Here is a 27,206-nt window from a genome sequence, read left to right on the forward strand (position 1 = left end):
AATACTGTAGACTGAGGCACAAAATTTACTACACATTATACACCAGAAGCCTAAAATGAATATAATTTAACACTTTCAGAACTGAACATGTTTGAATAAAAATAAAATGCAAAATCACACTACTATGGGCAATCCAGTATTATGATCTTAGGTGAAAAAAAATCTTACAGTTAATCAACAAAGGAAAGTTTAGGAAAAAATGATCAGAAAGCAAAACAGAAAACATATTCAAGATGACAAGTCACTATAAATTACAAAGTAAAATTTCAGTAGCAGATATATTCTTATTAACAACAATAGCTAACCCTTACCTAGTGCTGACTGTGTGTGCCAGTTACTATTCTAAGCACTTTCCATTTCACCCTCATAAGAACCCTAAGACCTAAGAAGTAGGAACTACTAATATTATTCCCATGTTACAGATAAGAAACCTGAGAGACAAAGGGGTTAAATCACTTGTCCAAGATCACAAAACTAGTAGTGGTGAGTAAGGGCTCAAACTGAGAAGTCTGGTTTCAGAAGCTTTAACTACTACATTTTTCTACCTACAGAAACTATACTGTTATACACTAAGATACTGAGATAGTAAGCACAGAAACACTTTGAAAAACAGTGTGCCATGAAAACATCAAAATTTTAATATTAAATATGGGAGCTGAATTTCTATGGATATTTAAAAGAACATTAAAGGAAAAAATAACTAGAACAATTCCAGGACCTCTGTACTTGGATCCTCACTTATGGATCTAGCTAATATTATTAGACTGAGTAGTAGAACTATCGAATGAACTGATAAACTACCCTGAAACTTTAGAAAATATGGAAAGTTCTCAAGAGAAAAAAAAACCTGAATGTCAAAACGCATACCTGCAACCCTGGTTGCTCCCAGAACAATGGGACAGACCCCCGGATTTGTATGAAGGAAGAAACACAGTCATCTAAGTACACAACCTACAGAGAAAAACAATGGGTAAAATATTTCCACAGACGAAGCTGTTACCTCTACAGCAAAAGACAAGTTTCCTAACTTCTAGTGCACGCCAGTTATATCTCATGACCAATCTCTCATACACAAACGATCCTAACAAAATATCCAATAGGCCACTAAATAAGTTGGATTCTTTTTTCAACTAGTGATAGTTCTTCTATATACATTAACCAAGAAAATAGTGACTATAGAAGCATAAGAATTACAACTTTTAAAAAGGAATTCCTTTTGAATTTCAATATTTTATACATATACCTTCAGAGTTCATTTTTTTCCTTTAGCTTTTTCTATTTTTCAAAAACTAATTTGAAGATCTGAAATGGACCGGGGGCATGGCCTGAATTTACAATTACATAGTTTCATAGTCAAAAATATTATAACTTTTCATTTCAATGGTACTATATACCTAGCTTTAAGAGTTGGGTTTGACTTAATTTCATCAAAACACACTTTTCTTAAGCTGTCTAGCTCTATAATTGAGGATTTTAAATTCAATCCTAAAACGTATGACACTGGCAACGCCATGCTGATTAGCAAAAAGTTTTGTTACTTACTTGAAGAGCCGTGGCTAAATAAGTTTGTTTTTGGGAATCCTCTCTTAAGGCTAATGAGTAGCCAAGAACAACCATAAAATGACATTACAGATGTCGAAATGAGTTCTGAATCAATAAAAATCGGTTATCGTATTATTCTCTGTGCCCCTCCCCTAATACATGAATTAAGCAATACAAACATATACCTGTTCTGTTTCTACAAAATTGGCGACGTGACCATCATCATTTGTTCCCCGGACGTTGAACCTGGTCCCAGCTCGTTCACAGCTGAGCCTGGAAACGAGGCAAGCCTTTGCCTGTTTATGAGCAGCATAAATTGTTCTGACTTCTACTCCCCCACACATGAGGCGTAATAACCAGTCATCGCAATTCACACCATAGTGCTTGAGATGCAAGTGCAAAGACTGGTTCCTAACAAAAAAAGAAGTAACTGCATTAGCGTAATGAGCACTGGACGACTCACAGCGTACGTTTCAAAATGTTGCTCCTGGAACGTGCACATTAAAAGGCACCAAAAATAGATCAATTCATTTACATTTACTATGGCAGGGATTGGAAGATAGGGCTATAAAATGAGATCCTTGGACATGTGATCTATGGTCCACAGAAAAGAAGCATACATTCTATGTTTTTAGAATCTGGGCCCCATTTCTGTTATGTCTTTATTCATAATGTATTTATCACTTGTTCCAAAAAAGGGTTTCATACACACATCCCCACCCTACTTTAGAAGGTTCTACTTAAGGCTTGACTTTTATAAGGCTCCATTTTAATTAATTTAAGTTTAAACAGCCAGACGGGCTAGTGGTTACCGTATTAATGCATGTCTAGAGTTTTCCACTGCTCCAAATACTTTTACATTCTAGATAACGGATGGGGCCTGGTTGCCAAACTTTTTTGGGGCAAAGAGTTTTGTTCAAATGAACACGCAGAAGCCTGGTGATCAGGAAACATAAAAGCAGAGTTGCTACGGCTAAAGCAGGGCTGAGGGGCTGGGGTCCTGCCACGCCGGCCATCTTCTCATCCTGCTGACTGCCTCAGGGGCTCTGTCCGAACCTTATTCCTCCAACAGCAAACACGTGAAGCTCCTCACCAACCTACCACCAAAGCAAATATACTATTGTGAAGAAAAACTTTCTATCTGGTACTTTCAGATAAAAAGGTGCCTTACAAAAGTGAAGTTTCTAGAATACTGAAGCTTGGTTCTCTGAGTTTTAAAACTACCAATCTAAGCGGAAATCTTTCTTAAGTGCTTTGCACTATCTTGTTGTCTTAAGAGGTATAAAAACAATGTCACAGCATTTTCTTGACGCCTTAGGGCCATTAATACCAAGAATACACAGCAACGCTGGCTGGAGCAGTTGTCCCCAACCCCCTCCTGTCAAGCGACAGCTGTAGGAGAGAGAAAACAGGTGGTGGCCACGTGCAGTCCTGGAAAACCAGCCACAACCCCAGCCCTTCTCACCCGCTCAGGAAAGCATACTGGAATGGCGATGAGTAGTAGGATTACTCAGGCGATAACATTAAATCCAATGACCGCCATTAATTTCAAAAGAGGACATAAGCTTCCACGCTTATTATTACCTACATTGATCTGAGGCAAAGCTCAAACTGTGACCCAGTCTGTCCAGACACCACAGCTGAGGCCCCTGTCCTAGCAGAGGTCCCCCACTTAAATAGGAGCGGGATCCGTACATTTATTCAGGTAGAGTTTCTCCCTCTGCTGTCAGTTCTCATTTTTCTTTGCAGTCAATGCCTTGCTGTTTTGATTGTTTAAATTTACACCTGACTCTCGACTGGCAGCAGCCTCAAATGTCCAATGGAGTAAAGCTGCCTGGGTTTTTGCGATAGGAAGTTGCTACTCTCTGGCTACAAAACTTACTTGGCTGTATCCTGGAAAATACTCCTACTAATAAGCTGCAAGGGTAGCACAATGAGTTCTAAGAGCTTTCGTTTTTCTATACTAAGTGAAGCTCCAGTATCCAATCCTTAGCAAAACTGTAGAAACTGTAAAACGAGCAAAACTCACCTTTGGCATTTCAGCGTCCCCTTCGCTCAGCCTGTCTCCTGCTGGACAAACCCTTCGATCTGTTATCTAAATTTGCCCCAACTCTAGCCATAATTGAATGAAAGGATACATGAATTATTCCCACTGATTAAACTTAGTGATGTTCTGGACTGCTGACCATTTAGCCAATGCATCTGCACCTGCCTGGACTTCTAATTATGGCAGGAAAACTTTCCTCTCTCAATCAAGGAAATTTTGGGTAAGAATGAGCAGGGGGGAAAAAGGTAAGGATAGCTGCCCTAAGTCCAGCTGCAACACCGTTACCTTTTGCAGAATCTTCAACGTCTCTTCCGTCAGAAAAGTGTAGGGCTGACACAAGCAGACAGGACTCCGTCCACTCATCTGTCCCACTGACCTCCCCACCGCACCCCACCCCCTGACTACAGTGCTCCAAAGCCCTGTTTCACTCTGCCCTCTCTGCTCCCCCATGCCACTCCTCTGGGCTGAGATACTTCCATGTGAGCTACAAGGTGACCAAGCTATTGCTCTGAAGTTAGCTTCCTGTCCTAAGGTTGTTGACTTTAAGCCCTCTGACACCCAGGGCCTTCTCCAGGACCATAATGGCAGATAGCGAAAGTGGGAGGGAAAGTATACAGGAGGAAACACCTTGAATCTGAACTACTGAGGGAGGCCAAGAGCAGAGAGTCCCGGACTTTGGCCTTATAACATAAGTAAACAAATGAAATAAAATTTGTCCGTTGTGTTAAGGAAGAAAAAAGTCAACATCGATGCTGACTGTGGACAAGAGAACGGCTATACTAGAAATCTGGTCGGCTCCAGTAAAGTGATACTAATTACAGTCATGTGGGCCCTGCCCCCCTTAGTGCTTACTTACAATACAGCACACTTACGCATAATCGTGAAACACGGCACAGTTACATATTTTATTATGGTAAGTTTTATTAAGTCTTATTTTATTACAGTACTAAACTTTATCCCAGCGTACTATTTCCTCGTAGTCGGTTGCTCTTGAATCAAGAGCATCTACTTACAACCTTAAAATTAAAAATAATAAGGGAATGTGGGCTTAGAGAGGCAATGCTGCCAGAGACAAGACCTCAAAACTGAGAACAGCGGATGTGAGTAACACAATTGTATTACGATTAATTCGTTCCTAATTTTAAAATAAATATTTTAAATATATGTCTGAAATGGAAGGTCAGTCTAGATCAGGGAGAGTAAATGGGTTTCACATCACACGACAACTTTAAAAAAATGACAGTGGATGCCTGCTATGCTCTGCTGAGGATACCGTAGCAGGAAAGAGCGGTGTGCTCAATGGACAATGCCCACTGCTGCTATCTCTGGAAATAACTGTTCAACCTTCTAGGTTGCACAGCACGTGATTACAAAGGGAAAAATGTAATATGAACTCACCAGAAAAATCTATTATCGGTTGTATGTTCTTGCATGCTACGATGGGCATTAAGACTCAGATCCAAACTGACTCCAGATGCAGACCATGCGAAATAGAAGTTTCCTGAGTTCAACACTTTTCGCACTTCTGAAACGCGATCCTCATCTGAAGAATCGATTCGTAGTGATATAAATTCAGTGGAAGTAACTCGGAAAACTTCGGATTCTTGAATTTTTCCAACAGACATACATCCAGTGACGAGGACCAGATAATGTAACATAATATCACCTGCAAAAACCAAAGACTTTAATTGGATGAAAAGTCCCGATGCTTCTCAAGCTATTCAAAGTTTCTTCCGCCTTCCTTCTCGTGTCTCCATGTTTGAAAATCTGGCCTTGTGGTTATTTTAAGTTTATCATAGACATGTTTAAGTTCACAACTAGATTTTGGCAAAAGTTAGGGGAAAAAATCCTTGTTTAAATACATTCAGTATAATGAAGCATTTAAACATTAACAGAATAATCTCACATTTATGAAACTGTTCCTCTACTTAATTGAAGGGTATGCAAGATTTATCAAATTAAAAAAATATATATGCGTTATCTTCCCTACCTTTCCTTTAAGACTGTTAGAAAGTTCAGACAAGACAATGAATGTGAGAGTTCTGTGTAAATAGTAAGGTTGAAAACATGGCACATAAATGTGAGCTGCTGCTGCTGCTATGTGGACAAAAAGTCCTTGGAAACAATTTATAAAGCAATTTGGCTTATAAAAAACTCAAGGATTTTCATCTAGTATTGACAAAAATTCTGTGCAATGGGTATGAAGGTGGAATTCAGCAGTGGTGTACTTTGTTTTTTCTGTTTGTTTGTTTTAATTCATTAATTAATCTTATTTTTGGCTGCGCTGGGTCTTTGTTGCTCCGCACAGGCTTTCTCTAATTGCGGTGAGCGGGGGCTACTCTTCGTTGCGGTGTGCGGGCTTCTCACTGCGGTGGCTTCTCTTGTTGCAGAGCACGGGCTCTAGGCACGCGGGCTTCAGCAGTTGCGGCGTGCAGGCTCCAGAGCGCAGGCTCAGTAGTTGTGGCGCACGGGCTTAGCTGCTCTGCGGCATGTGGGATTGTCCCGGACCAGGGCTCGAACCCGTGTCCCCTGCATTGGCAGGCGGATTCTTAACCACCAGCAGCGGTGTACTTTGAACGTGGGCTTTAACATAGGCAGAAGCACCCTGCGCCTTGGCTCCTCCATTACTTATTATCCAAACCAACTTCACTGTGTTAACATAACCAACCTGAGATATCCACCCTTAGAAAATAAGATTAAAACAAATCTCACTGGACTGTGAGGATGACCCAAGACAGTATTAGCTAAGCACTAGGCACAGTACTTTACATGTGATAGATTCATAACATATGGCAAATCTCCATTTGATAGACCAGAGCTCCTCAAAGTATGCCCCATGAACCAGTTCACAGGTACCAGTTCATGGTGAGAAAAGGTGCTTCTCCTACAACAGAAAATGACATCACTAAGTTCACCATTTGGTTTCGCTGACTTCTTTTTTTCTCCATAGTAAGACTTTATCAATGAAGGAAGCCATGTGTTGATTTGCACGATGGTGCTGGCTTCTTTTCTCATCCAGACCAATAACAAAACAGTTTATGGAACGTAACCAGTCCTTGGGCCACGCTCCGAGTCACACCGTTATAGAATCATAAAGGTTACTTTGCAGCCCGTGGTGACACTAGGTAGCAGACACAGGCTCGACTGAGACCTTTTGAATACAATGCAGATGTCTTTTCCACTATAAACCAGGGAAATCAGTGCGTGGTTCCCACTAAAACATCTTTTCCTAAATGCACTGAAACAAAGAAAAAGGGCAATGCCCTGATTTTCTCTTTTGACAACTGATGCCAGTCTCTTAAAGTGTTCAAATAGGACGCTGTCTCTGGAACTTAAAATCTCAAGAGCATGAGCGCGTAGCATGCCTTTTCGGGCAAGAAGATTATCTCAAGATTAGCTTAATTAAGGTTTAAAAGCTGTTACCACACTTACAGCTCAGATACAGAGTCTGAAATAGATAGTCTCTCTCAAATCCTTAGAATTACAAAAACAGAAATGAAAAAAATGGATCAACTATATCGACTACTTACCAAGATTTAGTCGTAAAACACCTAAAAGTCCATAGGCGTCTAGAACTTTGGAGTATGTACTCTTGATTGCTTCTTTTTCTGCTGATGCTATAAAAATAAATAAATCAATAAATAAAAGTTTTAGGGTAAGAAAAAGGACCTGAAACATCAGATTCTATTTAGCTCTAAAGCCAGAGTTTCAAGCAAAAATGTCCAAATCTAAACCTGATATTCTTAACATAAATGCAACGCATAAAATATTTTTTCAAACCAGTAAATTAACGGTTTTTCCCAAAGAATTAACAAGTTACTCCAGCCCCATCTATTCCCTAATCCATCCTCTCCTAAAGATCTGAAGTACTACCTTTAACAATATTCACGTTTTGGAGGTTGCTTTTGAATTTTCTTCTCTGTTCCACTGATCTGTTCACCTACTCTAATACCAGGAACACTCTCTGTTATGATATCCCCTATAGGACAACACCCAACTCCTTAACAAAGAGTCTTCCAGAATCTGGCCTCAACATACCCTTTCTGCTTCATTTTTCATAACTCTCCTCTCCTTCCCACCTCCTGCATCTTAGGTTCCAATCATATTAAACTATCACTATGGCCCAAGCATGGTCTTTTACATTTCTGTACCTTTGCACAGCGATCTGGCTTTCTGCCTGAAAGACTCTATACACAACCTTTGCCTCTTGGCAAAATTCTATTCACCCTATAAAAACACAGGCACAAAATCACTTTCTGGAAACCTTTCTTTACTCCTCCAGGCACAGGTCTTTCACAGAGCTCCCTCTTCACGTTGCCCAAACATTTAAAATATACTCATCGCTTGTCCTTCTCATTAGCCAGCCTGCTCCTTGAAGGCAGGAATTCTGTCCTATTCATCCTTTCATCCCTGACACTTAGAACAGTGCTTGACGCACAGAAGGCTACTAACGTTTAAATAATGAAAGCTAATGGCAATACTTGACCACAGAGTCTAGCAGGGGAGAAATCGTCAGTCTGGCCTTTGTCTGGATTTATTTCTTCTGCTATGAAGTTAATGTTATCTGCTAATGAATATAACCCACAGATTAATTTCCCTAGGACAGGCTGTTGTGGTTATTCTATTCAGAAAAAACAAAACAAAACAAACAAAAAAACAAATCCTGAAGCTTTAAAGGAAAATGCCTAGTTCTTAGCAAATACACTTATTAAAAATTGAACACAGAACCAAAGAAACATAAACCACAGCTAGTAACTCAATGGACGAGTACAAATACTACATTCTAAGGTCTACAAATCTGGAAAGGTATAAGCCTCTTTCTCATTCTATCCTTTCCCTTCCAGTTTTCTTCTTTACTGACTTCCCTTATCCACTCCCTACCCACAACCCACCAACTCACCTCTTAGCTGACTGGTTCACTCCTCATTTACCTCTTATCTCTTGCACTTACCCCTTTTCCCTTTCCCCATTCCTCTATGATCTGTACATGAACGATAGTATGTTATAAATTCTAATAAATTACATTCTGATACAGAATTATAGTACATTTTTAAAATTTATTTATTTATTTATTTATGGCTGCGTTGGGTCTTCATTGCTGCGCGCGGGCTTTTCTCTAGTTGAGGCAAGCGGGGTCTATCTACTCTTTTATTATTATTTTTTTTTGCGGTGCGCGGGCCTCTCACTGCTGTGGCCGCTCCCATTGCAGAGCACAGGCTCCGGACACGCAGGCTCAGCAGCCATGGCTCACGGGCCCAGCCGCTCCGCGGCATGTGGGATCTTCCCGGACCGGGGCACGAACCCTTGTCCCCTGCATCGGCAGGTGGACTCTCAACCACTGCGCCACCAGGGAAGCCCGCGGGGTCTACTCGTCATTGCGGTGCATGGGCTCCTCATTGCGGTGGCTTCTCTTGTTGCGAAGCATGGGCTCTAGGCACACGGGCTTCAGTAGTTGTGGCCTGCAGCCTCAGCAGTTGTGGCTCACGGGCTCTAGAGTACAGGCTCAGTAGTTGTGGCACACGGGCTTAGTTGCTCTGCGGCATGTGGGATCTTCCCAGACCAGGACTTGAACCCGTGTGTCCTGCATTGGCAGGCAGATTCTTAACCACTGCACCACCAGGGAAGTCCCTCTCTGTCGACCTTTATTGCCAACAAAATGGCTATCTTCTCAGTCTACTGCTTTCCTAATATCCCATAGTACTCTGCATTAGAGCTCTTTTCCTTTGTTTTGAAGCTCTTCTCCAGGGTTCTACAGACCAGCTCACTTTCTCCGCCTGCCTCACCTCTTTTCAGACCATCTACTCTTATGCTTCTTCCTAGTTATCCCATTTCTGCCTTCGAATGAGCTGTGCTCTGCTAGCTGGCAGCACAGGCCTTATGAGACTAAAGGACTCAGTCACTCAATTAGCTGATACTGTCACAATTTTCTAGTATGTTCATTATTAGGGGTAGGTCTTTATCTTTATCAAACCACCCAGTATGAAGTTAGGGAGTGAGGAAGATTTCACCAAGCCACTAAAGTTATGGGGATTTGAATTTCATTCTGCATTCCTAGAGTTCCTATTATTATTACTGCACCATATATTTCGAGAACAGTTACTCCTAACATTCAGTGACAAGGAACACAGCTAGAAAACATCACAACATAAATTTTAATATTTTATAAAGTAAAACAGGAACTCCTTCCCCTAAATACTGCCTTGTTAAGAGTACCACATGTACAAAAGCAAACCTTAGAGAGGCTTGCTATCTCTGATGATAGAAGGCATGGCTTCCAGGGCAAATACTATTCCAGAGTTTTACAGGTTACATGTTATATGCATTTCAAATACTATCACTGGTAGAATAATATAGACATTACTAGATGTATCTATCAGTTTAGCAGCAACCAGTTGGGTTCCAATACCAGCAGCTAGTAAGGGTTAAAAAGAAAATAATTTTTAATATTAAGTCATCAGCTTCCCTTAGAAAAGAGAAAGTCATTTTATAACAAATTATCCTGCAACAAAATGTTCTCTCTCTAATAATACATAATAATTACCTTTTCATTAACTGTGCTCCAAACATATGAATCTACCATGTCTTTCAGGCCCAAAGAAGACCCATCTATTAGACTGTCACCTGATACAAACATGCAGACAAATGTCATGTTGCCTGGTTATTTGTGCTTTTGTATTATATTCTGAGGCTCAAGAAACAGGACACATTTAAACACACAATTTAAACTAAAGTGCATATTCTTAGATAAAAGTATGCTAAAAGAAAAAAAAAAGATTCAAAGAATAGATGAGATTTCATCTTCCCTGCCAGGAATTTTTTGGGTTTCCCCTCAAAATATTAAATGAAAAATTTTAATGATTTTTTTAGAGTGACGAATATTATTTTAGCTGAGGTACTTGTATATTGTTTCTGTGATGATCAAGACAGTAGCTAACTAGTTACTGGGATAGGTATTTTTCATGTGTTATTCAATTTCCACAAGCACCCCATGAGCAGAATTGCGACTACTTCCACTTGACATGAGGAAACAGGCTTAGAGAGATTACTAATTTGCTACTAACCTGTTTAAGCTTAAACAGAGTCAGAGAATGCAGCTTCATGAGGGAAGGGGCTTTGTCTAGCTCACCGTCCTATCCCCGGTGACCTAGCTCAGTGCCTGGCACCCAGGAGGGGTTCAGTAATTTATGTTCAATGAACTGGCGAATGCAATTTCAGAGCCATACGAACGTTTAACTCTAGACACTTCCAATTTCATAAAAGAAAACCAAGTGTTTTCTTCTTAAATATTTTTAATCTAAAGGACTGCAGATGATTACCTATTTTTCCATTTACGCTTCAAACGTTTGGGGTGGATGGAAGGAGGTCCTTTGCAGGCTGTGAGAGTCTAGGTAGAGTAAGAAGGGTGGCCCTGTTCATGGAGTTGAAGCCAGAGGTGGGGAAAGAAAGCATCCACTTGGGGGGAGGAGCAGCCGGGCAGGAGATGCTGAAGTCTGAGTGAGGAGGGTGGTGTCCATCCAGAGACAGTAGGAGTGGCCTGGCACGGGATGAGAAGGCAGGGTGCACTGGAGGGAGCCCCAGGCAGGGTGCTGGAGCCCCACTGGGGTGAAGAAGGCAGCCACGCGGTGGAGGAGGCTGCAGGGGCCACAGGAGAGTGGTTATGCACAGGGGAAGGATCAAAGCCCACAGGGGCAGGCTTCTCGCTGTCAGAGAAGGGAACTGCAAACATGGAAAGAGAGAAAACTAGAAAGGACACTGCAGGGCTGATCAGAATTGGAGTTACCAGTATGAACTCACGGTTCTCTAGTGAGACAGACTGACAGAGATATAAATGGGTGGGTATAACTATGTATGCATATCATATACACTTACATGTTCTCCTTAGCTCTAGCCATTGACAGGACCACGACCAGCAATACTCCAATAACAAACAGCACACCTAGCACCCAAACCTTGCCTTCTAATGCCATTCTCCACTAAAAGGAACTAGGACTCCTCGGAGAAACAGCGAATTCCAGGGGAAGGGCAGGGACAAGATGAGCCTATAACATGTTTCTGCACCAGAAAGTAAGGGAGTGTTCAAAGAATGATGGTGGCATGTTACAAAAATGCAGAAGCTGGCTTAAAGGGGCTTCTTTTACTGGTGAAATCTGGGACAATTTGAGCATCAAAATAAATTATAAGAGTAACAGATTACAACCCACTGAATAAACCCATAAACTGAAATGGGACCATACATAATCTCAAAGTACCTCACCTCCAAACACTTATTAATTATAAAGGAAAAAAGAGCCAGCCAGAGACACCTGGCAGACACCACCTTAACCCAAGTAATCCAAGTGAACACCAACAGTAATGGGGCAAGTCAAGATTGTGTCAACTGACAGGATACAATGAAAAGAACGCAGCAGCACTTCTGTAATATTCCTGCCAAGATAACCTCAATCTGAGCATGAGGAACCATAAGACAAACCGAGAGTGAGGGACATTCTACAAAACAATGAAGATGGCCTTGATCTTCAAAAGTCTTATGGTCATAAACGTCAAAGCCTGAGAAACTTTTCCGCATTTAAGGAGACTAAAGAGACATGATAACTAAATAAAATGCACAAAATTCAACTGGATCTTTTTTGCTACGAAAGACATTGTTGGGACAATTGATGAACTTAAATGGAGTCTGAGGATTAGACAGCAGTAAGGTACCAATGTTAATATTTTGATGATTATATTGTAGTTACGTAGGTGAATACCTTTCTAGGAAATATGTAATAAAGTATTTGGGGGTGACAGGGTAACTTGTTGGCAACTTAGTAGTCTTAAATAGTTCAGAAAAAAAAAGTTCTTTTGTACTGAACTTCAACTTTTCCATATATTTGAAATTATTTAAAAATTTAAAAAATTTTTCTTAATGTAGCCAGCAAAAATAACTTTGAAAATACATGTGCCTATGCCTAAGTTATGAAGCTTTTTTCTCTAAATGGCATGAAGATAAACTCTTTACCATTTTATTCCCTCCCCATATATATTTTTTTAATTGGGGGAAAAAGATTCCCTTCTTTTGTGAAACTCCATGAAATCCAGAGAAATATATGATTAGAAGGGATCTAATTAAATTATTGTCCCATTTCTCTGGTAACTTAATTCTAGAAAATAATTTGAGATTCCTCCACTATAAAAAGATTACTTAAAATAAGAAAGCCATGGGGAAAAAAAAAAAAAAAGCAAGCCATGGGACTTCCCTGGTGGCACAGTGGTTAAGAATCCACCTGCCAATGCAGGGACACAGGTTCGAGTCCTGGTCTGGGATGATCCCACATGCCGTGGAGCAACTAAGCCCGTGCGCCACGACTGAGCCTGCGCTCTAGAGCCCGCGAGCCACAACTACTGAAGCCCACGCGCCTAGAGCCTGTGCTCCACAACAAAGACAAGCCACCACAATGAGAAGCCAAGGCACCGCAATGAAAAGAAGCCCCGCCCCCCCGGCTCACCGCAACTAGAGAAAGCCCGCGTGCAGCAACCAAGACCCAACACAGCCAAAAATGAATAAATTAATTTAAAAAAAGAAAGAAAGCCATAACACTTTAAAATAATGTGTATAACCTTTAGATAAAACACAGCATTTGTAACGACTTTACTCAATCCATCCCCATCTTTCTTCTTCCCTTAATAGTCTCCCCTTGCATCCCAGGCCTTAGCCAAAATGAGTAACGTGTTCCCCTCCTACAGGCTCTATGTTCTTTCCCCTCCCTCCCCTCTTTCGCTGTTCGCCACGTTCTTTCCACCCCGAATACTTGTTAGCCATCTTTGTGTTTCCAAATATTACCCATCTTTCAATACCTAACAAAAAATGCCGCTTTCTTCCTGAAGTTTCCTCTGATGACTCTGGCTGGAAGGAAATCTCTTTCTTCTCTCTACTCTATGCCACAGACACTCGTCTACTAGCAGCAACAGAAACTAAGTCTGATTTCTTTATACCTCAACATGATGCCCACCTAACACAGTGACTCTAAACACTGCAGCTATTGATTAAGTATTCACCTAATAGACAAAAATAAATTGAGAGATTTGGGCACAAAAGGGAATGTTTCGTTAAGTTTTAAAATTAATACATAAGGGGAATCCCCTGGCAATCCAGTGGTTAGGACACTGTGCTTTCACTGCAGGGGGCCTGGGTTCAATCCCTGGTTCAGGAACTAAGATCCCACAAGCTGCGCAGCGCAGCCAAAAATAGTAGTAATAATAATTTTTTTTTTAAATAAAAAAAATTTGGGCTTCCCTGGTGGCGCAGTGGTTGGGAGTCCGCCTGCTGATGCAGGGGATGCGGGTTCGTTCCCCGGTCCGGGAAGATCCCACATGCCGCGGAGCGGCTGGGCCCGTGAGCCATGGCCGCTGAGCCTGCGCGTCTGGAGCCTGTGCTCCGTAATGGAAGAGGCCATAGCAGTGAGAGGCCCGCGTACCAAAAAAAAAAAAAAAAAAAAAATTAAAAAAAAAATTAAAAATTAAAAAAAACCTTATAAATAATGCATAAAAAGATAAACATTTTATCTTACCATTGACAGCATTTGAATGCCTTCATTACTGAAGTTTAACAGCTCCTCACAGTGACATCATGTCTGTCGTGGGGTGTGAAGGTGAGGATGGGAAAATGGGCACTGTTAAATGACTGCTAACCAGGGTGTAAGCTGCGGAGCGTATAAAATGGCAGGGGTTGTGGAGAGCTCAGAGGAAACAACGAGCAGAAATGAAAGTTCAGGAAACGTGGTGATACGGAAGTTCAGGCTACTCACTCTCTTGCTAGTGCTGTCTTTCAAGGTTATCTACTACGCTTTCCATGAGGGCAACAGACTGCTTCTTGAAAGAGAAGTGGGTTTTTTTTCCTCCTTTTCATGTTGTTATTAAACAAACGAAACGCTAGGAAAAACAAACCTTTCTTTTTACAAGTGACTGATTTCTAACCACAGGTAGGTAGGAATAGCCAAGAAGCCCATTGTTTTAGGAGTCATTCTGAGCTGATCAAGATCTTGTGCAGTTCAGCTGAGGTAAGGAGGGCCACATGTCTTCAGCTCATTTGTTAAGCCCGGAAGGTAAGACAGAGCCTGGCTTCTGAAGTTACTGCTGTGACACCTCAGGCAACAACAGTAACTAACCTCCTTATTTTCCTTATTTTAACTGGAAAAACTTTTCTTCTCATGTCACATTCAACACTATCTTTCATTCGTGCTTTAAATCTTAGTCATCAATCTAGTGCAAATGTGCATTTCCTGAGAACACAGAGCTATCTTAAGCATAAATTTATAATTATAGCTATATTTTTAACATATTCTCACGTCATTAGAACTGATCATCTGAAGGGCCTCTGAATCTACTCCTAGTGAATGTATGAATATGAATCAGGTCATAGAAAAGAATTTAAAGCAAAATAAAATATGTGCCATAAACATTTATTCTCAAAAAATACTTATGGATGAAATTAAATGATGTCCAGGGTTTACTTCAAAATAAACAGTGGTGGCGGTGGGGGGGGCGGGAATAGCAGATAGGGGATATAGATAAACACAAGCGTCTGTGATTGGACTTCCCTGGTGGCGCAGTGGTTAAGAATCCGCCTGTCAATGCAGGGGAACGGGTTTGAGCCCTGGTCCGGGAAGATCCCACATGCCGAGGAGCAACTAAGCCCGTGTGCCACAACTACTGAGCCTGCGCTCTAGAGCCCGCAAGCCACAACTACTGAGCCCGCACGCCACAACTACTGAAGCCCGCGCACGTAGAGCCCGTGCTCTTCAGCAAGAGAAGCCACCGCAATGAGAAGCCCACGCACCACAACGAAGGGTAGCCCCTGCTCACTGCAACTAGAGAAAGCCTGCGTGCAGCAACGAAGACCCAACACAGACATAAATAAATAAATAAATCGATAAATATATTTTAAAAAGTGTCTGTGATAATCGCTGAGGTTGGCTGGCAGATACATGGGAATCAACGACACTATTCTCTCTTCTTTGATGTCTGTTTGATACTTCCCCAGATAAAATTTATTCTGACAGGGCTTCCCTGGTGGCGCAGTGGTTGAGAGTCCGCCTGCCGATGCAGGGGACACGGGTTCGTGCCCTGGTCCAGGAAGATCCCACATGCCGCGGAGCGGCTGGGCCCGTGAGCCATGGCCGCTGAGCCTGCGCGTCCAGAGCCTGTGCTCTGCAACGGGAGAGGCCACAACAGTGAGAGGCCCGTGTACCACAAAAAAATTTTTTTAAATTAAAAAAAAATTTATTCTGACAACATTCTTTGGTATCCTGGATAAATTCAGAGAGGAGAGAAGACAAGATAACCTGGCCAGTCAGTGGGAGAGGACAGGCTACTGGGATTCTAAGTGATCCGAGAGGTATTTTCCTCCAAGTAGGCAAAAGTTCAATGGGCACTAGGACTTTTATAAACTTGAAAGGGAGCAATAAGTTCTACAGCCTTGAGAATGGCCCCATGGCCTGCTCTTCCCAAGTCTATCATATATTCATCAAATAACAGATATATAACAAATTGGGAAAGAAGCAGACTCGGCAATTATAGAATGGAGAGCCCACGAAGGGTAAATATTGCTAATACTCTGTCACAAATGTTTTCCTTACATTCATCCTAAATAAATTAGCTTTCACATCCTCCTGTCAAACTTGTAGCTGGAAAATCATAAGCTTACCTTTACGTGTCATCACAGAAGTAGTTAAGAAGTCTTTAAAACTACGTAAAGCCACAAGCTAGTGATATCCCACAACTTAATACAGATAACTTATTCATTATTTTAGCTCTGTGCCTGTTTCAGAGTTTTTTAACTGAACAAATTCATGACTGAAGGCAGCCCTAATCTACGTCTCCTATTTAAACTACAGGAAAGTAATGAAAATAGAAGGTATAGAGATTATCTGTTTATAGACTACAGAAAACACTCAGAGTATAAATATATCAATTGTTCTCTATCAAAATTTAACATACCTATTGTTCTCTATCACATTACTCAACACCTTTTTTTGCTGGACTGGCTTATTTTATAGCACTCTGTCATATGACACAGCTGGCATTACTCAGCATTGCTGGTGTTACACCCGCCCTTCTCAAATGAGAAGTTAAGGCAATTAAGAAACATAAGATCAGGCTACAGAAATTCAGATGAAAACATAATCATATACCTATGTCTTGATTTTCATGAGTTGTGTCTCTAAAATACAGGCTCATTAAACATAGGATAACTGCAACACGATGGTCACATCTGCCTTGCTAACTCTACCATCTGAATGGAAAGAAATAAAATTAACTTATTATCTAAGACATTCAGATAGATAAAAAGTCATTTCTCTAAAAACCTAAATGGTACTTTGAAGATTAAATTTGAATGTAGATTTCTCTAACTTCTGATGAATTAACAATATTTCAAACTAAATAATTACGCTACCCACTGAAGGTCCTGCCATCCAAGGTCAACATTCTGCTGTGGCTCAAACCTTCCAGGTGGGAACAGACTGTCTTTCCTCAGCTGATGATACAGAAGACCAAGCTGAAGAAAGCCAGTAAGAATATGAAAACAGGATTACAAATTAGCACAACCTTCCTAGAAACACAATTTGCCTGTGGTTGCATGCACCGCAGTTTGTGGCCGGCTTATTTGCATGCAGGTACCACTCTGGTGTAGAAGCAGAGAGCCTCTAGTCAGAGGATCCTTGAGATCGTGCAGTCCAAGCTACTCATTTTCAGAAGAAAAAGACTAGGTGATTCGTCCAAGATCATATAGCCAGCTGGTGGTAAAGACTCTTTCCATTTCATCACACATAAAGAGAAAATTACTTTAAAGGAAAAAGGTTTTCTTTGTATTAGTAAATAGCTAAAATTCCAGCTGAAAGACACTCAGCTATCCAAATTAGCGTTCTATATAAACTGCACATCCCAATCTTGGCAACATTTCAAAATAAAAGTAACCTTTCACTCATTTGTTCAACAAGTATCTACTGAATGCCTACCATATACCAGGATCCTGGCAAAGTTCTAGGAATAAAAAAAAGTCGGTGCCCCAATACCTTCCACTGGGAAGACAGGCATTACATAATCATATACCTGCAAAATTATGAATTATACTAAGTACAGTGATGGAGTTCCAACAGACTGCAACAGGAGGACCTAATCTAAAATTGTTTGTGGGGGACGGTGGTGGTTAGAATAGGCCTGGCTGCCTGCAGAAGTGACCTTTAAGTTGAAACCTGAAGAATAAACAGGAAGTTAGCCAAATTCAGAGTGCAGGTAAAAGTGTTCCAGACAACATCCACATGCCCTACGAGCAGAAATTCCATTCCTAAGAAAATATCCAACAGAAATATGTATGTATGTGCACCAAAAGACATGTAAAAGGATATTCATACTAGTGTCACTTATAATAGGAAAAATTGGAAAGAAAGCAAATGTCAACAGAATAGTGGAATATTCATACAATGGAATACTACACAGCAATAAAAATGAATAAACCACTGCTATACGCTACAACATGCATGATCTCCCATATTTAACACTGAATGAAAGAAGCTGGGCACAACAGAATACATATTGAATGATTCCATTTATGTTAAGTTGAAAACCAGATAAAACTAATCTATGAGTTAAGAAGTCAGGACAGTGATTATCTTTGCAGATCATGATGGAGATAATTGGAAAGGAACATGAGAGAATCTTCTGAAGAGCCAGCAATAACGTTCTATTCTCGACCTGGTAGTGGTAACATGAATATGTTCACTCTGTAATAAGTCATCAAGTCGAACATTTATCGTTTATATACGTTTCCATGTGTGCAAACAAGTTTATCTTTAAAAATAAAATCCTGAGCAGAAGGAACGGCTTTTGTGAAGACCCTGAGATCAGAAAGAATTTGATACATTCAGAACTAAAAAAAAAAAGGGCCAATGTGGCTGGAACACAGAAACCAACAGACGGTACAGTGTACGACTGAAGAGGGAGACGGACTCGATTTTACTGCAGGTCATTTTAAAGAGTTTGGATTTTAAGTTCAGTGACCAACCCCTGAAGGGTATTAAGCAGGGGAATAATAAGATCTAAACTGTGTATTTAAGAACACTGGAGAGTGGGTAGGGGGAGTGGAAGCAGGGAGACCATTTAAGGAGGCTATTATAATGGTCCATGAAAGAGACTGCAGTGGCTTGACTGGTGTAGAACCAGCTGAAACGGTGAACTGCGTGGATTCTCAATGAAATTAGGAGGTTGAGTTGACTGTACTTGGTAATGGAGTGAATGTGTGAAATGAGAGAGAAGGAGGTGTAGAGGGTGATTCTTAAGTTCTGGTTTAAGCAGCTAGGTGGATGGAGAGCAATCCCTTGAGATAAGGAAGACTGAAGGAGAGCAGATTTGAAGGAATGCAGTGGTCAAGGTGACCATCGACCCAGTACCTGTGCCCACCCTCCCTTACTATGTAGCCATGGTACAGGTGGGGTTTTATGGGAACTCAAACAATCATAGAAATTTCTACCTTCTTTTGCCAATCATCTGCCCAACCCAAGTAGCACCTGATATCCCTGTAGCCACAGCAGTTGGTTCAGGAATGGACACAAAACTCAAACAAGGGGGAGGGCATTTTCATTTTGTAGGTTCTAACCCATTTTCTCAGTTTGAAAAAAAATTGGATCTCAACTGTGCCATCCAAAATAAATAATTATTCTACCCAGCTCTGTAACAGTCCCGCACAGCTTTGCAACAACTACAAATCTGATAACGACCTTTCTACCCCATTCTCCAAGAAAATAATCAAATTGTGAAACAAGATAGGCCAAAGTCACATCCCCAACGTTGACTAAGACAGACCACTAATGAGCACTAATGTACAACCAGCTAGGAATTTACTTAATAATAAGATTCAGGACTTCCCTGATGGTCCAGTGGTTAAGACTCCGTGCTCCCAATGCAGGGTTCCTGGGTTCAATCCCTGGTCAGGGAACTAGATCCCACATGCCTGCCACAACTGAAAGATCCGCATGCCGCAACGAAGAGCCCGTGTGCCGCAACTAAGACCCAGCACAGCCAAATAAATAAAATATATTTTTTTTAATTTAAAAAATAAAATAAATAACAATAAGATTCATCCTGCCTATACTTCGAACATGGTCCACAGGATATTAAAAGGCTGTTTATCTACCTTTCAGTAAGGTATTCAACAGACAACAGCAATCCTACGGTCGACTAGTGAACAAAATGAAACATAACCCATAATAAATATTTATTGCGAAGACCTAGTTTATATAAGCAAACAAACTTTATAAAGTTATGTAAGAAGACTATAATAAAAGGGAAGAAGAGAGTATTTTAATAACATTCAATATGTTTTAGTTAATAATTTAATAAGAAGTATTTTGTTTTTTATTTTTTCTTTTAACTGACTAAGGTATCTTAAAATCATCCAGGAGTATAAAGAGCGCATAAATTCTTTCAGCCTGAACTGAGGGAGTAATTAAATTGGTGTCCAGTTGACCACGAAGAGTTAATGCATATCTCCAAATGCCAAATGTACTCACAGTAATTTGATTAGTTCATTAGCTATGAAATGCACTCCAATGTGAATGCATTGCTTATATTGTGTAACATTACAGAGGAATAACAATGGCTTTCACTTGCAAAATCTATTTTAGTGGAAAAAGATAAACACAAATTCTTATTAACAACCATTAAAAAACTCAAGCAAATTTAAACTGTCACCAGTAAAAACATGATATGCAATTTTTAAATATATACCTCCTTTTGGCACTCTGCTTACAAGACTAACCCCAACTGCACTTATCTATTCCACTCTTTCTACCTCTTTCAAGCTTAGAGTTAAAACATAACTAAGTAACAAAATGTCACTGATTCAGACTTTACAACCTCAAAATTTCTGAATGTACTGGCGCTAGATGCAAAGGAAAGCAATACTATTTAAATTGCTACTCATATAACTGGCTCATTTTTTTAAGCTTCTGAACATCTGAAAGTCTTTACATCATCTTTGTTTGTGACTGGGTACAGAACTCTAGGTGGACAGTTTCAGGGCTGTTTTTTCCATTTCAGTACATTAAAGATCTAGCTCTATGTAAAAAAAAAATAAAAATAAAAATAAATAATAAAGATCTAGCTCTTTCTCATCTGGCTTGGACTGTTTCTGAAGAAGTCCATCATGATTTATTTCTTCCTTCTTCTACGTGTATATCATTTTTTTTTTTCTTTCCTGGGCTGTTTTTAGGATTTTTCTCTGCGTCACCGTTTTAAGCAATTTGATCACATATTTGGGTGTAGTTCTTTCTCTTCATGGTTCTTCTGCTTGGGGTTCATTTAGCTTCTTGGATCCATGGATTTATAGTTTTCATCAATTTTGGAAACTTGTCAGCCATTATTTCTTCAAATATTTTCCTGCTCCACCCCCTTCCTTCTAGGATTCCAACTGCGCATACATATGGGGCCACTTGAAGTTGTCCCACTGCCCTCTGATGCTCTGTTTATCTATTTTAGTCTGCTTTCCTGTGCTTCATTTTGGGTTGTTTCTATTATTTTGTCTTCAAATTCGCCACTCATTTATCCTGCAGAGTCTAATCTATTAATCCCCATCAGTGTATTGTTTTCATCTCAGACATTGTTTTTTTTCAATTCTGGAAGTGTGATTTGGGCCTTTACATTTTTCATGTCTCTCCTTAACATGCTCATTCTTTCCTGTGTTCCTGAACATATGGACTATATTTATAATAGCCGTTTTAATGTTCTTATTAATTTGAGCATCTGTTTCTACAGATTGACTTTTCTCCGCATTACAGGGTATATCTTCCTGCTTCGTTTCACGCATGGTAATTTTTAACTGAATGCCAGACACTGTGAAATTGACAGGGTTGAATGCTGGATATATATGTATATACATTTTGTATTCCTATAAACAGTCTTAATCTTTATTCTGGGATACAGTTGAGTTATTTGGAAATTATCTGGAAACAGTCTGACCCCTTTGGGTCTTGCTTTGAAGCTCTGTCATGCAGGACCAGAGCAGCATGTGGTCTAGAGCTACTTGGCCCCACTACTGAAGTAATATACCCTTCTCTGAGTGTTCAACCCAATCCCCCAAGTATTACCAGTTTTCTCCATTCTGGCTGTTTGGAGCATGAACTATTCCCAGCCCTGAGCTCCAGGAATTTTTCTGCCTGCTCCTCTTTGGTGGTTCTTTCCTGCCTTGATAGCTTCCTCATACACTGGCACCAATCAGAACTCAGCTGATGCCTCAAGTGGAATCCGCTACACATCTCAGGAGCTCCGTGCAGTTATACCTTTTCTGGTACTTAGTCCTGAGAATTCTAGATGCTCGCGTTTCGCCGAAGCCCCTACTCTATCTCCTCAACTCAGGGAGACTGCCAGGCTTTGTCTGGGTTGACCCTGCTGCTGCTGTAGCCTGGAAGCTCTCAAGGCAGTGACTGCAAGGCTCCCCTCATTTGTTTCCCTTCTCTTAGGGATCAGTGTCTTGTGCTGTCTATTGTTCAAGAGCTGAAAATTGTTTCACATTTTTTTGTTCATTTTTTTGTTGTTGTTATTTAAGGTGGGAGGGCAAATACAGATCCTGTTACACCATCATGCTCAGAAGCAAGTATCCTGCTACATTCCTGGCCTAGTTATATTTTAAGGACATTTTAGAACATCTGAGAGACCTGAAATCATATAATAAGAAGTCACATAACAAGGCTTTACTGTTCAGTGAGAGAGAAATTTTTTGCCTTCACTTTTATTTCCTCATAGCACACTTAAGTGGTAAAGAAATGAAGGCACTTAGGAACGACTACTGGCCCTATGTTAGCAGGCTAATCCTGCTGCCCAGGATAGAGAAGTAAGGTTGATTTTTTTTTAAGTGTTGATATTTAAGTTGCTATTTATTTTCTTTTCTATTAAATATGAACATTCCAAAAATGATTTACAAAAAGAAAATGAATTTTTGCAACCCTAACATAAAGTGATATATAACAAGTCTAAATTTCATTTTTCTGCACAGAAAAAGTCAACTATAAAAAAGGCACTTCTGGGCTTCCATGGTGGCGCAGTGGTTGAGAGTCCGCCTGCCGATGCAGGGGACACGTGTTCGTGCCCCGGTCCAGGAAGATCCCACGTGCCACGGAGCGGCTGGGCCCGTGAGCCATGGCCGCTGAGCCTGCGCGTCCGGAGCCTGTGCTCCGCAACAGGAGAGGCCACAACAGTGAAAGGCCCACGTACCGCAGGAAAAAAAAAAAAAAATTCTTAAAAAAAAAAAAGGCACTTCCTTCCTCAACTTGAAATTTTTTCTTAAAAAGGGATAAGATACTGCAACTTATCTAAAGGGCAATCGTGCTGACTAGTAGCATTTGGCAATTAAAAAAACAAACAAAAAACTATGCACACTGCTTGTCATCACCACCTACTACACTCATCCAAAATTCTAAAACCTGACATTTAACTTGGCCTGGCAAAGTTAAAACATAAAGTTTCTAATTACCTAACGCTAAATCAAACCATGTTTCCCTCTTAGATATTAACAGTTTGTAGGTAAAAACACAGCAAGTTTAACACTTCCCTCATTAGAAAATGCTTACCATTTCACTCTAAAGTCTACTGGCATTCTTTTCTTTTTGCTCTTCATTCCTCAACCCCCCCAAATAATAACCACCACCCTAACAAAAGTATAAATAATAATTACAGCGAAAAAGCAAATGGTAAGACTATGTCATTAGAGAAGTTATTTAATCTCTCCAAGCCTCAGTTTCCACATCTGCGAAATGTGGATAAAAGTACAACCCACAGAATTAAATGAAATAAAGCATGTCTAATGCCAGTCTAAACTGTATGCTGAGATGGTCTGGGACACTTCAGCAAACTCTCAGGAGAGACGAGGGATATTTTAAATGGAAAGAAACACGGAGATATTCAACACATGCTGGACACTGCCCAAACTATTAGCTTGGGGTAGTTCAGAGTTTTAACATTTGATTGCAGTATGTTCCTTTATGACATCAGACATCATATCTTAGTGAAGCTGGGTTTTCAGTGGTTGCTGCGATTAAAAAACAAACAAGTACTGCTCCAGAATCAACGTGGAACAGGCAATGAGCGTGGTGCTTTTCAATCTGGTGCCAAGGTCTGGAAAGCTGTTCAGTGCTCAACAGGCATTCCCATACCGTAAATAAAGAACTGTGGCTATTTATGAAGGAAATAAATTATTTTCAATTTCTTTGCAATATTTTTTCCAAACAGCTACTAAAGGTTGTTAGGACATAAATATTTATTGTTTGGACCTAACTATTTAATGAACAGAACGGTGGCTTACGGGTGCTGTTAAAAACTTAATAAGACCCCAAGGATGCCATAAAAGAGAAAGCTTAGGCCTCTCTGGCTTAATGTTGTGACTAGCAGAGTAACTTCCAGTGAATAGCAAGTATGACTCCTTTACCGTGTACAGTTTCATAGAAAAGGCAAGACACTTCACATTCTGTGACAAAGAGCTCCAGAATTTTATCCCTCTGTTTTACAGCTCAGGTTTCCATGATAAAAGAAAACAAATTAGGTAGACAAAGACACTTAGACGGACAATGTGGGGTAAAACCAGGTCCAGAGTTAAAGCCTGAAGATAATCTTACCACTAGACAGATAAACGCAATTAATCCTTCCTACCGTACCAGTATGTGACACCCAAAAGAATGATAGCTCTCATTTTAAGAGTTAGGAATTTACATCAACACCGTACATCCCCGTCTTTTAAAAAGGTGATCCATAACTTCACAATATTTAATTTACACACTACTGTAACTCTATGCAACTTCTGAAGACAGGTTAAGGGGTACAAGAAACTGTTTAGAGCAAGTAAGTCATTTGGTCCAATATTATTTTAATGTAATGGTTATTTGCTCCCTCCCTTTTATGTGACGACATACTATGACATACAACACATGCACAATCATTCACTTATGAACAAACGAGTAAGACGCCACTCAGACTAACATTTGTATACCCAGAGGGTCAACCAACCACACACAACTAGCAAGGCTATGATACAGCTATGCAGCATAAATGGGCAACACTGCGGACCCTAAAAGTGAGCACCATATATACATTTGAATATTAAAAAACCATTGAAAATCAAACACATATGGGTTAGTTAAAAGGCGCCATTCCAAGGCTATACATAATCACAGGAAAAAGTATTTACATTACTTGGAAAACAGCTGCAACAAAGAGTTTATTGCCAATGCCCTTTATAAACTCCTCTCTTACGTTTAATACAGATGTTACGCTCACTATCTATGTGACCCGCACATCAGCCTCCATTTCCGATGTGCTGACCTTCCCTTTACTCCATCTTCTATTTAGGATACAATTATAAAGCAAATTATTTACCTTTACTAAAGCATGAGATGGGTTGTAAAATAATGAGATAGCCTGTGAATTTAAAGCATGTATCTATCTGACTGGCTACTTGTCCGTCCCTTGTGATGGTCTTTTCATGTGTCTAACTGTACAAAGTGGAGGAAAACTGAACTCAACACGAAACTGACAGATGTCTTCCTTTATCTCTTAAAAAATTAGTTTCGGGCTTCCCTGGTGGCGCAGTGGTTGAGAATCCACCTGCCAATGCAGGGGACACGGGTTCGAGCCCTGGTCTGGGAAGATCCCACATGCTGCGGAGCAACTAGGCCCGTGAGCCACAACTACTGAGCCTGCGTGTCTGGAGCCTGTGCTCCGCAACAAGAGAGGCCACGATAGTGAGAGGCCCGTGCACCGCGATGAAGAGTGGCCCCTGCTTGCCACAACTGGAGAAAGCCCTCGCGCAGAAACGGGGACCCAACGCAGCCAAAAATAAATAAATTAAAAAAAAAATTAGTTTCCAAGAAGAAGGGTGTAGTGTTACAACTTGCTGACCATCACTCTTGTGCTTATGCTGGCTCAGACGCAGTATACCAGGCACAGAGAGTCCACTTGCTACACTGAGTCACTGCTCCACAGACATCAAATTTTTGGTTCAACTGAACATTTTTCTGGACTAGTAATTTTCAAAAATGAGTAACACTGAAAATGGGCATGTGGCTAAAAAACATATTAACTATTACCTAAGAACGTCCCAGAAGGTTTCTTAAATTTTTATTTTGTTATTATTATTTTTTTCACTTTTGGCCGTGCCTCGAGGCATGTGGGATCTTAGTTCCCCAACCAGGGATCAAACCCGTGCCCCATGCAGTGGAAGTGTGGAGTCTTAACCACTGGACTGCCAGGGAAGTCCAAAGGTTTCTTTAAATAAATAAATGCAATGAAAGAAATCGATACAATTTTCCATCTCAAGAAAAGTAATTTTAAAACAAACTGCTAACAGTACTTATGGCAGTTATGAAGAACATTCGTCACACACATTTTAATTGGCATTTCAGAAAAACCTTAATGATGCGGTTAATAGTTATTTCCAAGAGAATTTTTCAGTAACAAATCCAAACAATGTGTAACGTATGTGTTTCACATCAGCAGTTCGGTCAAACAGCAATTCTTTAAAAGACAGAAAATAAATTTTATATGAAAAGGTACCACACTTTCAAACACAGAATACTGCACTACAAACACAGAATACTATAATCTACATTAGGTTAGTCTTCCCCCCATGCCATTCATTTAATAATCATTTATTCTGCAATATGAGTAAGACACTGAACTAAGCACTAGGGATACAAAGATTACTGAGACCTGGGCCTTTTCCTCAAGGAGTGAAGCATCCAGATGCAGAAACCTGAACACAGTTCCACGTTCTGTGAAAAGCACTAGACTAAAAGTGCTATGGGAACACCAGCACTTGGTTCAGGCTGAGGGTTTCAAGGAAACTCATTACGGACCCCACAGTAGACAGTAACAGCACTGAAATTCTGGAAACATGGTTATTTTGGATAGCGTCTGCGAGCCAAAAAAGTTATGCCATAATCTATCATAGAAAGGCCTATATAAACCATGCTCAGAAATGCTCATCCCAATCTAATTATATCAGAATCTCTGTGGGGCTGGAGCCCAGACATCAGTATTTGTAAAAACCTTCCCAGGGAATTATAATGTGCACACAGGGCTGAAAATCACTGATTCATTGATTGATTAAGTCATAGCATCATGACTGATTTAACATCTTTATCAACATTAAGACAGAATTCTAAGGCTTGATTAATTAGTGGATACTTGGGTCCTAAGAGGACCCATGAGCTGAGTTTATTTTCACTTGCACCCTATTTTTTAATATGTGCTAATAATAGGAAAAATGACATTTCATATTGGTTATCTCATGACACTTCTGGCCTAAGCCAAGAAAATTAAGTGACTGTCAGTCCTTAACGATATGTATTGCCTAAGATGTCTAATTGTTTAAACTTTAAACCCAGGCAACTGAAGCCTGTAGAAGTCACAAACTTTGGGTACGTGAAACTGAGTCCTGCTAGGGTCACTCTCACCATGTACGTTCAAGAAAAACACCTGCACACAAGCATGTAGAGAACAACAAAAGCAGCATACAAAAAGCATTCATCTTGTGATACAGACTAAGTTCCACAAAATGAAGGGAAGGAAGAGACAAGAGTGAGCTGGAGGGGCAGAT

At 40.3% G+C, this 27,206-nt stretch overlaps 1 protein-coding gene across 6 annotated transcripts in view; it reads right to left on the bottom strand.

Moving 5' to 3' along the window:
- SYNJ1 (synaptojanin 1) overlaps positions 1-27,206 on the bottom strand; it is an 88,203-nt gene that overhangs the window by 56,690 nt on the left and 4,307 nt on the right. For 5 of the 6 annotated variants that reach the window (XM_032629653.1, XM_032629659.1, XM_032629654.1 and 2 more), the window contains 4 exons: positions 7,120-7,206; positions 4,988-5,255; positions 1,728-1,953; positions 868-951 (listed from right to left, as the gene is read on the bottom strand). In XM_032629653.1, the coding sequence (XP_032485544.1) occupies positions 868-951; positions 1,728-1,953; positions 4,988-5,255; positions 7,120-7,206 (665 nt within the window). The remainder of the gene's footprint in view (positions 1-867; positions 952-1,727; positions 1,954-4,987; positions 5,256-7,119; positions 7,207-27,206) is intronic. The other variant, XM_032629655.1, reaches the window with a different exon arrangement.

This window comes from Phocoena sinus, chromosome 4 (assembly GCF_008692025.1).
Source record: "Phocoena sinus isolate mPhoSin1 chromosome 4, mPhoSin1.pri, whole genome shotgun sequence".
NCBI lineage: Eukaryota > Metazoa > Chordata > Mammalia > Artiodactyla > Phocoenidae > Phocoena > Phocoena sinus.